General features: G+C 45.0%; 1 protein-coding gene across 6 annotated transcripts in view; it reads left to right on the top strand.

Moving 5' to 3' along the window:
- Nucleotides 1–15,451, top strand: part of NBEA (neurobeachin) — a 288,718-nt gene that overhangs the window by 76,675 nt on the left and 196,592 nt on the right. For 5 of the 6 annotated variants that reach the window (XM_076067457.1, XM_076067460.1, XM_076067459.1 and 2 more), the window contains exons 30-32: nt 3,012–3,157; nt 4,464–4,560; nt 6,514–6,647. In XM_076067457.1, coding sequence (XP_075923572.1) covers nt 3,012–3,157; nt 4,464–4,560; nt 6,514–6,647 — 377 coding nt within the window. The remainder of the gene's footprint in view (nt 1–3,011; nt 3,158–4,463; nt 4,561–6,513; nt 6,648–15,451) is intronic. The other variant, XM_076067458.1, reaches the window with a different exon arrangement.

The following is a 15,451-nucleotide window of genomic DNA, read 5'->3' on the forward strand; positions in this document are numbered from 1 at the left end:
TTTATTTCATTGGTTTCACATGCTCACGTTTGCGGAGAAGCTGAGGCTGTTCTTGCGCGGGGCGTGCGCGTGTGCGTGTGTGTGTATGGTTAACAGCACCGAAGGAGGACTTTGGTGTCAAAAGCAATGTTGCGCGAGAACACTCTGTTTTGTTCTCCAAAAGCCGTTGCCGTCCTCTATAAATTCAATTTACGCGCCTCTGTTTCTCGTGTAATTCAAACGGAACAACGCCGCCGCTCACCGTGCCTCCGCTCAAACGGCGTTGGTTGAAAAAGTATTCACACCAACCCAACCGCCTCGCCGCACCTGCCCGTCAGTCACGAAACGATGTCTCGCAGTCCCCTAGGGGTGGTGGGGCTGCCCGTGCTGGTTTTCCCAGAATTCCCGGAAGTCTGTAAGCTTTCCGCGTGTCATTAAAAGCCCCACTTTTTTTCGAGTGGCGTTATAATACACCGCTCACGACTTTGCGTTCACGCATAGTGCTCCCCTCCTCCAGCATTCCGAGATATTCTTCGCCATGCTATGTCCAGGTTTTTTTTTAATACTTGTACGTATATGTATGTTGAACTTCTTTCATATCTCAGAAAGTCACGGCACTAGTCTCACCATGGTCACCACACGAGTGGCAGGCATGAATCGGGGGTGGCTATTCCACATTATTTTGCTAGCGGCATGTGTCCATGTAGGAACACACGAGTGGACTTCCCACAAAGTGGTTGTCATTTTGTTGCCAAAGGAAAGGTGATGATGATGGGACTGGCTTAATTGGGCCTGTAGCCTGGCTGTCTGCCATAACACAGGATTAATGGCTACAATGTTGCGCACGTGCTCATGTATACGTTAATATGTCCGTATATATTTGTGTTCTCCCTGCGTGTATATTCCACAACGTACCAATGCGCACCGACCCATCGAGGAAAGTTATTTTTAACAGTCATGATTCATGCATCGGTTTGTACGTATGATTATTTATTATTTACAATTCAAGATAGTGATATGATCATGTTACACAATAGGCCAAAGGATCAGACCACTTTACACCAAGGCACAAATATGAGAACGCAAAAAACAAATGAGAGAGATAGCAAATTGAAAATTAGATCGGGAAAAAATTAGACGAAAAATAATGTGTATCTTAAATTGAATAGTGATGCAGAATCTTGATGATTGGTAGACTTTCTGAAGGTGGCAGGAGGCGGTGTTGTGAATGATCACATGTGGGAAGTGTATCCACGTGTCTCTGTAAACCTGTCTATTTCTGTGGTTGCGTTTTTGAACGTACATTCATTCACGTAATGTAAAGTAAAGTCACGCTTGCAGCTATATTATAACTTCCCAGTTGTTTCGCCTCGCTTATAAACCAGCCATCACCTGGAGCCGACGAAGAGGCACATTGGCCAGGCAGCGGCTGTAATGGTCGCACTCCGTTCGAGGCACAGAGAGCTCGTTTAATGGTGAACTAGCCGGGGCGGTGTCTGCCACAAATGCCACGTGCTGATTGACAACGGCAGGGGAATGGTGGCAGTCTGCTCAGCTGTAAGGGGCCTTGAGTAAGGGTGAATGTGTTTGAAACAAGAGGAAAAGAACACACATTTTCCTTGTTCTTTTAAAACTATGTGGCATGATTGATAAAAATGTAAAGGCGTTTGCTTGAAGTGGTGGTGTTTCATCATTGTGATTAGCAGCAGCAGCAACAACTATGTTCTATCCATTGTTTGATGAAGGCCACCCCACGTGCCTCAGTTTCATGATGCAACACTCTGACTGACTGGCTCCAGCACACGAGCCGGTCTCGTCGCTGCTATAAATGTCCACGTGGTAAGCCACTTCGTCGAGCTATCATTTGTGTCCAGGTTGCTTCTGAAAAATAGCTGTATAGCTCAGTTGGCCTTGCCTGGTTAAATAAATATCAGTATCTGATTTTCTTTGTTTTAATAGAACAACAATGAAGACAGACACACAGCATTCACTCCCTGAATAGTTACACGATTCAGTCTCTGGGTGAGGAATTTAATTTATTTCCTTTGTGAAACAGCGAATAAATATTCAGGCCAGGAGGCAGTGGTTGGAGCTCTACTCACAAAACACATTGTGTCATCAGACACAGAACCTGCAAACTGTGTTCTCAGGCGTTGTGTAGCACTGGTAGAACATTGATATTTTAATCGGTGCAATTGGGCAGGGAAGAGAGAGAATTGTTTCCGTGTGCAGTACTAATATTATAATTTTTTCCGATCGTGTCCGTATTTTTCGTGGGATTCTGAAGTGACCTCACCATCTCCATAGCTAACTTTCTACTTGAATTCTCAATGCAAATTGAAAACTACTCGAGAGAGAGTAAAAAAAAAGCTAACTTCGGTGCACTTAAATGATTTTGCAGCAATATAATGGGTTTCAAGTTCTCTCCTGACCACGTCCAATGTTGCATTTGTCTCGGGCACGTTTGAATTGCCCGCTGTGGCGTCAAATGAAAACACGAAAGTGAAAGTCGACGCGAAAGAAAATTAATCACTGGCTGCTCTGTTTGTTTTCGTGATGCAGATTTGTTTATATATTTTTTTTCATTGCCAAACTACTCGTAGCATAAGCGTAGCTGAAGTGCGTGCTCGGAATGAATGGTGGAGCATGCTGGCTTACTGTGATTTGTGCTGCGTATGGGTGCGGCATGCCCCAATGTCACCATCCATAGTATGCAGAGGAGAACAAAAGCGACTTCCCACCGAGCGAAGGTTGACCGAGGGGTTTCAGGAAAAGGGCCCTGGTTGCTTGAAGTGGAGAGTGCGTGGAGAGCACGTAGAGTGAGATGAGTGGGGGAGAGGTAGGAGAGCGTGTGTAGGGGAGTAGAGTGAGATGAGTGGGTAGAGTTTGGTGGAGGACCTTAGTCCTGTATATAGTTGTCCCCCTCGTATGTGTAGGGTTTGTCTGTTAATAGCTGTCCCCCAACGCACACAAAAACATATTCAACGTAGCAAGACCCATGGTAAAGAAATAACATATATATTTTTTCCCAGCAGAAAACCAGAGGTGGTGGCGGCAGAAGCAGCGGAGATTAAGGGTGAGGTTGGTGCATCCGGCAAGGAGGAGAGCGGCAAGGCCTCGGAATTAAGTTCAGCACCAGCACCGGCCCCAAAGGACAGTGCTGTTGGTAGCACTGCAGGTGAGCGTTCTTTCAACTCGCGAGCCTCTTATACGCAGGGAATATGTGGAAACGTCAAGCGTGTTGGCACGGAAAATGTACTTTCTGTAACATTGGAAAATAAAAATGTCATTCTTTGCATTTTCCTTCATTTTTTTTATGAGTCTGCGCAGACGTACAAAACTAATATGGTTATATAATCAAATGTTACAGGTAGTGGCCCTTGGTCAGAGAGGAAAACAGAATTGTTATCTTTTTGTATTGTTTAAAATATACACTAACGTTTAAACAGTCAAGTATAAAATATATGTGAAGTTGTTGTGCCAATGGAAATAAAAAAATCCTCGCCTTACTGCAAGATTATGTTTTACCAATTTAAATGTGGTTGAACGCTTTACTGACGTTAATAAGGGCGCAGTGCACATCAATTCTCCTCCTGGGTGAAGGTTTCCCCTGGTCATGGGGGGGGTGGGGGGGAGGTTAACCATACTTCACCACTCTTGTCAGATGTTAATACAAATGTTATCCATAGCTAGGAATGAAACTGAGATCGCCTGATTGTGTACTGTATTCTTTCTCTTCATCTTGCACACTTGGTCTGCCATGAATTCCATCAATTTCCAAATCTCGCTTGTGCCAAGCCTCTCTCTGCGTACCAGTGTCTCGCACAGGTAGAGTTGAGATTAACGTACCTTTTAGGCATAAACTCGTAATATATGTATCCCCTGTCTGATTTATGCGGCCGTTTTATGACCATCGACGTTTTAGCGTCGGGTGAACGTCGCTAAATGTGAAATAGTGGAGCCTAGAAAAACAAGCCAAGGATGTAAACGGAACAGTTTGTTTTATGATTAAAGGGTACGCAATTACGAGCTTATTATTTTAATTTTTCCCACTGATGTTTCTGCAGCGGCTCGCACCGCAAAGCAGGCATTTTTGAATTTCCCAGCCCGATTTCGTAACAGATGGCCCGTGTTTAGCTGTTGTGTCGTTTTGCGACTCAACATGGGAAGGAGAGAAAAAAAAAGTTCAAAGGTTTTGATAGCTGCGCACTTAATAATGTTGCGTGCAAATGCGCGTTAGCCCGGAGATTGTTATTAATGTGCAGGAAGTTGGCAGTTCACGTTTTACGGTCAAGCCTCAAAAGTATTTCACCGACGTCGGGAACGCTTTGCCAGCCCCGAGATGAAAAATGAAATAGGTTAGTGCAGATGTGGTAAGGTCAATTGACCGCGTGATCTGCAAACACGGGGCGGAACGCAACAGGCGCTCGTGGTGTAATTTGTTTTAAAATGTCCTTTTCCTGTTCTTGGCCGCGGACTTTCAGGTGACAAGTCTCAGGAAGCCGGGTCCTCAGGTGGGGCCATGGTTCAGGCCCTGCCAGACGGGAAGGCCTCGGTGCCAGCACCCAGAGACGGCAACAAGTAAGAGAAATTGGATCTCGTGGCGCATAAATCATTCGCGTTCACAAAGCGGCGGCCTCTCACCGACACCATCGGCAGGTGCCCTGCGTCAAGGGGTTGGTTCTCATGCGTTGCCGTAGCGTAATTATTTAATTTATTTTTAAGTTCCGTGACAAAGTAATAAAGCAAAAATTGTACCCCGTTTGATATAAATCTGAAATTGCTTTGGATGCTTTATCAAGGGCAAGTTTATTTAGGCGCGCGCATGTTTCATTTCCAATGCTGGAGCTTTCATAAGTCCAGATAATTTATTTCCATTTTTTTTGTGGAGAGTTTTTCACGCATGGGACAGAAGTTTTATTTTTTCGTGCCCCAATCCTGATTGTTCACATGAGTACTGGCACCGATAAAGAGTCACTGGTGTTTGTCTGTCGTTAACTTTAAACGCTGCTTATCAAAACAGCGCTCGTGTCTGAGAGAAACGCACATCGCTAAGTGTTCGTGTGCAACGGCCGGCTTCTGGGCTCATCGTTAGAACGGGCCCCTCTTTTTATTTTGACGCCCATTTCTTACAAACAAACGCCGGCGCGTTGTCATCGCCGCTAAAGTACAGCAGCTGAAGCGGCCGGCGCAGCTCAGCAAACCGAAATCTTAAGGGCGGTTTCAGCGCGGTTCCTAATGCAGCAGCCTCACGGCCACCACTCTGGGGGCCACCCCCACTCTATCTTGACGAACTTCAGCTGCGCCGCCGCCTTAAGTCGGGAGCGCGCACACACACCCACAGACGCGCAGACGCACACACTGCCCCGATTGGGGGATTTCTCTGGTCTCCCTAGGTGGGGGGGTGGCGGCCCTGGAATTGCCGTTGGGACACTGGGTTTTCCTGGTTTCAAACTTGAGCTAGAGTCGCGGCGCAAGCACTGCGGCTTGTGCGCTTGTGAATGAGCGGACGGGATGGCCGCCCCGGCGCTGATGAATTACCGCTCGCCCCGAAGGCCAGAGCGTGCTCAACGACTCAAGATAGAATCGGCTGCTTCGCCAGCGAAACCGTCGTGGTGTTCGCTAAACGGCTTCGGTCTTTCAGCAAAGGAAACAAAAAAAAACTGAAAAAAAACTGACCACGAAAGAAAAAACCAAAAAGAAAAAAAACACGATGAGACTGAATGGGACATTTAGGACAGTTTTTTGGAAGTACAAGTAAATGTTGTACTTTCTATTGCGTGAAACACTGGCATGATTGTGATGTGCGCGTGATAGATCGTGGTTAATTTGACCCTCACGCGTTACGATGTGCTGCGTTAGATTCTGTAGAATGCCCTGACTGTGCCCGACAGATATCACAATTAGAGAACATTCATCAAATAGGATATTGGTGAAAAGGGGTGAAATCTGTTTGGCATACCACTATATTATTTTCTCATGTCTAATAAGTGTAACATTTTTTACGTCAATTTGGCAGATGATCCCAAAGTTCGAGCATAACTCGAGCGATGCTTTGAACGTCGTTTAAAACAATGCTTCTCAACTACATTATTCGTGACCCAACGCGGTCCACCATTCTGCAGCTACCAATCTTTTCACTTCACGTGCAATTTAATCCACTGCACACTGCATCTATTTGATGGTTGGCAATCCTCTTAAATCTAGAGTTGATTAACACTGGAGTTGAGCAAATTTGTATTGTAATCACCTCTTACTGGCCGCCGACGATAGGGGGAACGGAACAGGAAGGGCTGAGGTCCGTGGCAGTCTCGTGGTTGACGAAGTCCTTTGCGACGCCATACACAAGCCACGTTGTTGATCCCGGACTGATCTCGGGGCGAGTCGAGCACGCTTGCCGATGGTCGTCAAAAACTCTGCGGACGTGCGTGTCTTGTATGTGACTTGACGGCGGTTTCCGCGACCACCGCAGTGCCGCGCGCCCTTTAAACCGGTCGCTGCTTCCTTGCCCCCCCCCCCACCCCGTCTCGGCAGCATCACCCAGCGCCTGGAAAGGGCCCTGGAGTCGACGGCGCCTCTGCTGCGCGAGATCTTCGTCGACTTCTCGCCGTACCTGTCGCGCACGCTGCTCGGCAGCCACGGCCAGGAGCTCCTCCTGCAGGGCTCCGGTGAGCGATGAGCCGCGCGATCCACGCCCCGTCGCCCCGCATGCACTGGGATAATAAAAATGTATAGCTTACGTTTATAAGGTGCAGTTCATCCAGGGATCTCGGTACGCGCCCACTGGTCATACATGGGTAGTGTAGGCCAGGCGAAACAGGTGAGTCTTTAGAGAAGACCTAAACACGGTGAGTGACCTCACCTGTCTTAACCGCTTGTGGGAGGGCATTCCGTAGTCTTGATGCAGCGCATGCAAAGGTTCGGTGAGCCCAAGTGGAGAGTCTAGTTCTCGGCACATGGAGCAGATGCAAATCGGCAGATCGGAGAGGTCACGACAGTAAGTTGCAGGTTTGTCAGCTGTTGAATGTAAAAATGGTGTGAGGCCGTTTAAGGCCTTGTATGTTAGCAGCGAAGTTGGCAGTTCCGAAATGTAATTGGAAGCCAATGCAGAGATTGTACTATAGGGGTGGCAATGTGCTCGTGGGGTGAGGTTCCCGTGAACATCCTGGCGGGCGCGTTCTGGACCAGCTGCAGTCGGCCCACGGCCTACGTTGGAGCCCTGAGTAATAACGACCTTATTTCTTCTGTCGTACAGCTGATGTAGATGCAGAGCAACAACTTCAATCATACATTCAGGTGGTTAAGCCAGACAACTGCGTCAGAAGCAGTGGAGTTGTATTGTTGGAATGTCTCCTTCATATTTGTGGATCGCGCATTGCGTCATTATGTGCTGTGCGGTCTGTTCTGGATGACCACAGTCGAATGATGGAGATTTTTTCATTTTCCAAATTGTATCCGTATCTGCCATGGTTTGTGCGTATACAATTTAAGGTGGACCATGAGCTTCGCAGAAGTTCAAAACCAAGACTCTTCTGCGTTGGGTCTTTTACAAGGTGTTTGTTGGAAAGCTGAATGGAGTTCAGAATAACTCACAAACAATGACTGTTATGCTTTTTTGAATCATCCTTTGCTTTTCAAATGCCATGGGAAAGTAGATGGCACATGTAAACCTCTGGCAGCCAGACTAGTTGGGCAGAGACTCTTCAGGGGAGAATAAATAGAATATTACAGTGACAGTCCGTGGTATAGGCTACTGCAAAATCTCCTATCGCAGTTTCCGTAACTTCCTTATGATCCTCGTTTGTGCTATGAATTTGCGTGGGTCACGACAGCACCCGAGTTCATCACACGCACCGTGCGCTGGCACCGTGTCAATGTTGCGCCTATTTTCCAGGCAGTTCCTTGTGTGATCTGGCTGGCTCAGCGGTAGAGCATGTGGCTCGTAACTATAAGATTTATAAGTTCAAATCCCGGTCGGGGGTTGACTCTACCCTTCTTCCCTGTGCGGCTCTTCCAAATGAGTACCACCTTGTAAGAAAGTCAACAGTGGATGTCTAAATTTTGATTTAAAGCTTTTGTGACTGCAGTAATTAATATTCTTAGCTCTTTCGGTAAAGTCACGTTTAAGGGAAACAATAAAATATATATTAAACAATAAAAATTATCACGACGTTTCGACCATAACACAAACGGTCGTCATCAGGTGTGTCGGTTTGCATTAAATGATTTATTTTTAAATGGTGTATTTATTTATAAAAAAACGTCAGCGCCACGCGCAGCGATTTGGCAGTTTATTTAGAAGGACTAGTCCATCTATGTTCTGAAAAGAGGAGGGGGGAGACGAAAAATTAATGTATGCTGTCTCTCCTCTTTTCAGAACATAGATGGACTAGTCCTTCTAAATAAACTGGCAAATCGCTGCGCGTGGCGCTGGCGTTTTTTTTAAATAAATAAGTAAATGTGCCTTTACTAGATAAATAATTTAATGCGGACCGACACACCTGATGACGACCGTTTGTGTTATGGTCGAAACGTCGTGAGAATTTTGTATTGTTTTATATATATTTTATTGTTTTATTGTTTCCCTTCAACGTGACTTTACCGAAATAGCTAAGAATATAAGTGGATGTCTATTTACTCACTGGGGCCCTTCTATAGGAGTATGGCATTTACAACTCTTGGCTCATGGTAAACAGACGCTGAGTTCCACCCCATGTAGATTTGAGTGGGAAAGAACTTTCGTTTTCTTTTTATCACAGAGTGGACGTTGTCACGGTGACAGATTCTTAAACTCCATCCGTTTAGAGTACTGTACAGTAAAACCTTGGATTGCGAGCATAATTCGTTCCGGAAACGTGTTTGTAATCCAAAGCACTCGTATATCAAAGCACTCGTATATCAGTTGTGATCACGTGACGCTCGGCAGACAAAGCGTATACGTACTACTCGTATTGCAAGACCTCGCTCGTTTATCAAATTAATATTTATTTGCAAAAATTTGCTCGTCTTGCAAAACACTCGCAGACCAAGTTACTCACAATCCAACATTTTACTGTATTTTTGTGCCCTTTGTAGTCACTCAGGTACATACGGTATATTAAATTTTACCCGTACGTTATTCGAGTGAGTTGAGATGCGAGAAGCGGAGTTTGAGGATCTTTAGGAAAGAAGAACAATGATCCACATGGCTGTGCAGAAGATCAGCCGGCTGAGGCGCCTCGCTCCATCTGTTTATCTTTTTAATTCCCCCTGTCTCCGTCGACTTATTGGTTATTTCATCTCTGTCCAGGCCACGCCACCAGAATGAATGCCTGCTCATGGTTAGCATTCCCGTGATAGTTTAGGTTGTAGTTCATTATGTAACATACAGTATATTAGCAGCGCTATCAATATTCATCCGAAGTAACATCCTCCTTAAGCCTAGTGTTGTGTTTGTTATTGACGAAAGCATGCCAGCGTACATTCTGAAACGCAACCCACGCTGGCACAGAGCAAGCAGATTGCCGGCGTGTTTAATCTTAACTCTGTTTTGACTTGAGCTTCGTCTGTGGTTGTTGTTGTTGTTGGCTCTATAGTTTTTGTTTCTCGGCACGGTCATGGGAGGATTTAGAGTTCTCTAGGAAATGTTATTGAGTCTTGCTGTCTTTCTGACTCGCACATTTATAGCAGAAGCCCTCGTAACTTGCCCACCAATCGCCGTGGAAGTCGCTCTCCGTATTCTAGAGCAGAGTGGTCTTCAATCTCTCGTCCACGGTTGTACTGCTGGTCGTGGTACGCTAGGACCGTGGGAAGTGATCCGCGGAGCTGTTACAGATTACGTTTGATTTTTTTAAATAAAACACCAGATTTTTTTTTATGGCGCAGTGGTTCGTGAAATATGTTTTGAGTGTTGACAGTGGTCCATGGGTCCAGAAATCGTGGGAAGTGCTGGCCTAGGGATCGTCTTATCTGATAGTGTACTGCTGTTTTGCTGATAGTGCTCTTAATGACAATGTCATGGTGAAACCTCGGGAGATGGTGACAGCTTGGGGAGACATTCATCCAGCAGTGGATAGATTTTGGTTTGCCCATGGTGATGATTATGATGATGAAATTACACTGATTAATGATTGAACTCTTAAGGGCCACAGATGGAACATTTGCTCTGTTTCTAAAACCAATAAAAAATATAGTATATCGTACATATTTTGATGTATTAGGTAATGGCATCAAATTTACTTTGTTTCCAAATATAAACTTTACATATGACGTGACACAAACATTCAGGAAACATTCTGAACTGTAATTTCATCGCCATGATACCTAAATACACATACATTAAACTTTAATTTGACAAATCTGAGCTCTTTGATTAATAACCTATCACTATGTTCGTTTATAAATATCAGCGTTCCTTTGATTTACTCATATTTGCATCACTTACGAACAAGCTTCTGGCTAATTAGCCTTGATTAATTCAATTCGGCCCGTTATTATTTATCTGTATTATTTTAGCGTAAGCTTCTGTACATTAAGCTGCACTTTGGAATGTTGGCAAGCCATTAGTTACAAGCCGCAGAAGGGGAAAAAATGTTTTAAAACAAATTTATCAAATTGGTTTAAGGTTGCAGAAAAGAAACAATAAAAAGTTGGCAAACTTTGCAATCGCTTACAGATCTTTGCTGTAAATTTTGCTTTGCGCTGGGCTTGGGGGTAAAAACTGAACTGGGAAATTGGTGGCTTAAATCATCGCGGTGCCTGTAACCTGATCGTCCCGTGCTAATGTATTATGAATTCCTAAGCAGTATATTTGTAATAATTCAGTACTGCATGGCCCCCCGCCAGACAAAATCTTTGACTGTAGGTCAACAAGATTTGTAGTGCGAGGGATATGCGTTTGTGAATTCTGTATGTTTTAACCAAACACAGGCGCGACGCCTGTTGACATGACCAGACGTCACCGAGACCTCAATTTTGACGATTATTTTCCCGCAGTTTCTCTTCCGAGATGAGATTTGTGTCTGTTGCGCAGCGGAAATGCGGTCCCTTGCCACGTAACATATCCAGAATATGCCGTAATTCTTTCGTGTTTTGAATTAGTCTTTATAATGCTGTTTACATTTAAATTAAGATTTGATGACTTTAGATTAAACTTTTTTTTTAATTTTTCCTACAATTTACAAGTACAGCCCTTTTGTCAATGCACGGCTGATGAGTCTCGCCACACTGTGCGTATTGTGGGTTAATTGGTAAATGTCGGTAGCATAGAAGTACAGTGTAACAATGAATGTTGCTGTGCTGGCCTCTGCTGCCCACCACATCCCTTTACCCTGCAAAAAATATATATATAAATTCCTGCCATTCTCAATCCACCAATTGGTGAAGGTCTTCCCAATTCCTGTCGGTCATGGGAGGTTTTTTTTTACCATACTTTATCATTCTGGTGAGTGTGGGAGGATTGTGCGTGACTGTGGGATGACTGGAACCCGTTCTGATATTACTTGCCGCTGATTTTCGTTAGCCATGGCCAGGAATCAAACCCAGGTCGCCAGGTTTGTGGCGTAGCACGCTAACGCCCGTACTGCCATACCAGCCCCTACAATACAGTAGTTAATGTTTTTATCAGATACCTCTGAAATGCTGAGGCAAGAAAAAGCGATTCACGACTTTTATGGGCGAACGACAAAGCGAAAGGAGGAGGAGGAGGAAAATGCCATTAAAATAAAAAATTACCTTCGCTGCTAGAATTTGTATCGTCATGACGACTGGGACACAGAGTGCTTAAATCCTGGGCCCACTTACAGCGTTCATTTAGGGGGGGGGGGGCGGCCCTCGTGGGCCGAGCGCGCACGGCTCGCTGGCGGGGGGCTCGTGGTGACGCCTGCCTTATGTCACGAGCCCTCAGAGGGCCCTTGCCGGCCCGAGTAGTACCCGAGAGCTCGTGAATTGCGAAGTGGAGCTAACGTGTCCGTGAGCAGCTCGGCCAAACACGTCAGCCGCCCCGCCCCCCCCTCCCCGTGGACATTTTTATGAAATGTTATGAGAACGATTCAATGAACTAACTCCACTTTAATATCAACCGATCTATTTAATCTCCAGTTAAAATTATTGCACAATTACGACACAATGCGAGATAGTAAAATCGGCTAAACAGTTTCAATCTCCAAATAAATAAGAGGGAACGAAAATGGGAAACATGCAAAAATGGAGGCTGGGTAACTTTTGGATATTTGTTGATTAAATTATTTCCAGCTCTGCATTATCTGGTATATAGAAACCCAGCCATCTCTGCAAGGGGGCTGCAGAGACTTAATTTCTTGAAAGGTTGAGGGCATGCCTAACATTGTATTACTAAGGAGCTCAAAGAATAATGTTGGATGGAATTATTTTCTTAGTTCTGAAGTCCGTGTTTGATTTATCAGTGCCCTGCATCTGTCTTTGTTAACGATCACATGGGTCTTGGCTGCATAATTGCCTATTAGTTGTTGTCATAACCGTCAATACATCTGTCATGGTTATAAGAATCGTCAATGCATCTGTCATGGTTATCATGAGCATCAATATGTCCGTGTCACATTGCTGTACCCTGCTGTTACTATATCTCCGTTCATATTCTTGGTTCTTTCGGTAAAGTCACGTTGAAGGGAAGCAATAAAATAATAAAATATATATAACAATGTTTTAAGAAAAAAATATATAAAACAATGTTATATATTATTATTTTATTGTTTCCCTTCAACGTGACTTTACCGAAAGAACCAAGAATATGAATCACTGCAGTCACGAAAGCTTTAAATCAAAATATATCTCCGTTGTCTTATCTGCTCAGTATTTACTACAGCCCTATCTCGCCCCGTTATCTTGCTGCCATAGCGACTTTGTAAGTTATTTTATGGCATAATTTCATATCTTATCTGCGCATCTAGTGCGGGCTGTGAATCAATTGAGAATGAAGAGCTCAGTGCCAATGTTGAGGCTTACATACAGATCGCAATGTTTTAGCCTAAAACTGTGAACGCTTTCCTGTACCTTCCCGTATCTCCTCCATTAATGCTCGCATTCAACCTGATTTTGATTCCTGGCCATGGCAATCATAGGTGGCGAGGAGTGATATTTTAACCGGTGCTTGCCTCTGCCTTCATCAACTCGTACTGACCAGCGTGATCAAGTACGGTCAAAGACAACACCCATGGCCAGTATTGGTATGGGAAGGCCTTCACCCTGCAGTGGATTGACAATCGGCTGTAACAATTTTATTCTCCCTTAGGTTACCGATAAATCCTTCCACGTTGTTTATTCTTGCCTGAATCTTTACGCGTGTTGTCACGCCAGCCTTGCACGGCGCAATTATGAACACTCGTGCAGAAGAACCCCCTCCAAAGACGCCTCACCCCGTAGGCAAACAAACGCAGGGTTGTGAACAAAAGTGAGATGTACTTCATTAGGGAGGAAACAATAAAATGGGTTTCAAAAACTAATGAACAGAGTCACAGCGACGGAATTGGAGCCACGTAAATAGGGAGTGCTAATCTCCGGGTGCCTTGAAAAAGCCGAGCAATTAAAAGCAAACAAGAAACAAGGCTACTTTAGGAGGTCAGAAGAGAGCACTGCTCGAGAGAAAAATCGCTAGTCACCCTGAAAATAAATTAAAGACACAAAGCACCGTAAATGAATCTGAAATGTTTAATACATACACACGAACACGACGAGGAAGACCCCCTCCCTCATATAGGCCACCCAGCCGCCTTTGTCTCTCCACTGGTGATGTTTACGCACCGCATCGGGTACTCATTCCAAGGCTGAGTTTAAGCGAGTGCAGGCCCAGGACCCAGTTAATTTGTCACTCGCCACTAATGTTAGCCGTGGCCACGAATCGAACCCGGTTTGCTGGGTTTGGAGTGCATTGTGTTAACCACTACACTACCGTTCCCCCACTATACATACACATTTCTGTTATTCTTCTACCAACATGTCATTCCTCAATGGATTGTAACGCGTTTTTATTTTAGCGTTGTGAGAGAGAGAGGGAGAGCCAGGATGGGCAATGGGATTATTTTTTTCTCCATTTTTTGTTTTCTGTTGAGGGGGGGGGGGGGGGTTCCTGAAATCAATCGGCCTCTCAAGGAGAGGGATTTTTACGGGACACGAGTGCCGCCACCCTGCCGACCCCGTGCTCTTTAGGGGTCACCCCCATGACCTCCCGCCGTGCCGCACCCCATGATTGAAACATAAATCAGCGTGGCGGGCTGCAGCACCCGCCATGCTGCTCGTTAACGCAGAGTCAATGAAATTACCATCAGAGGCGAGCGATTGCCGTCTGATTGCCGTCCCTTTTGTTGCGGCGCGGTGCGCGGGCGGAGTGATTCGTGCCGACGCAGCGCTGCCATTTCTGATCAAAATGCTACCGGAGCGTTGAAGTTTTCGGACAAATAATTTTTTTTGTCATTACAGATAACAGACCAACGACACTCGCTCGAAAGCTTCAATTCATTTAGTCATCCAGCTTGGTAATTCATGTGAGCTCTTTCTTAGAATGTTTTAGTAAGAGTTGCGTTCCAGAATGACATATTTTAGTTGAAATTTGGTGTTATAATGCCTCATAATAAGCAGGTGAGCTACATTGCATTGCTTCTGGAAAAGTTACTTTAAGCATCAAAAGTAACATACTGATATGTCTGAAGATTTTTTTTCAATCCTATTTTCAGATATGACATACTGATCAAAAACACCGACACTGACAAAGACAACAGAACAAAAGTTAGAAGGTGTATAAAGGAGCATAGAGATACTGATTGTGTTACTGTAAGAGAGAGAAAGAGAAACGCATGAATCACGGAACAAATGCTAATCAGAAACTTCGTGTTGAATAATAATTGGACTTTGGAGGACACATTGCTTTCAGGGATGATGACCAATGAGTGAGACTAGTGATGGAATGGCAGTCCACGGAGAGAGTGCATCCAAGAAGATAGCTACTGTGGAGATGGAGCAATGTAATTGCCTTGTGAGCAGGAACGAGATGGATTATTTTATTGCTCGACTGAGAGATGCCAATGGCTTGGGTATATCTTCATCCAGCAGTGGATATATCTTGACTGATGAGAATAAAAGTAATGATTAGGTTGATGTTGCAGAGTTGGCCATGGCCAGGAGTGACATTCTCAATTTTCTTATGAAGAGTTCCCTGCTCTTCAATCAATCACCTGAACCATATATTATTATTACTACTATTGGTGGTGGTGGTTGTTGGTATTTTATTTTGCTCGTCTTTCTAGAAAATCGGAGCACGGCTCTAACCTGCACCCTGCGAGCTTTTGTGGAACCGTGAAAACGATCGCGGTGTGAACCAGCGGTCGTCCGGGCACGGGCAAAAAAAATGTGCCCGGCGCGCCCAGCCGGTGTACAGTAATAGGGGAAACGGGGACTTGTCTAGGAGGCCTTGCCGGCCTCTGCGTGTTATCCATCACCCTGGTGGCTGGACGGGCACCATTTA

Source organism: Petromyzon marinus, chromosome 16, assembly GCF_048934315.1.
Source record: "Petromyzon marinus isolate PM22_M1 ecotype Great Lakes invasive population chromosome 16, UKy_Petmar_22M1.pri1.0, whole genome shotgun sequence".
In the NCBI taxonomy this organism is placed as follows: domain Eukaryota; kingdom Metazoa; phylum Chordata; class Hyperoartia; order Petromyzontiformes; family Petromyzontidae; genus Petromyzon; species Petromyzon marinus.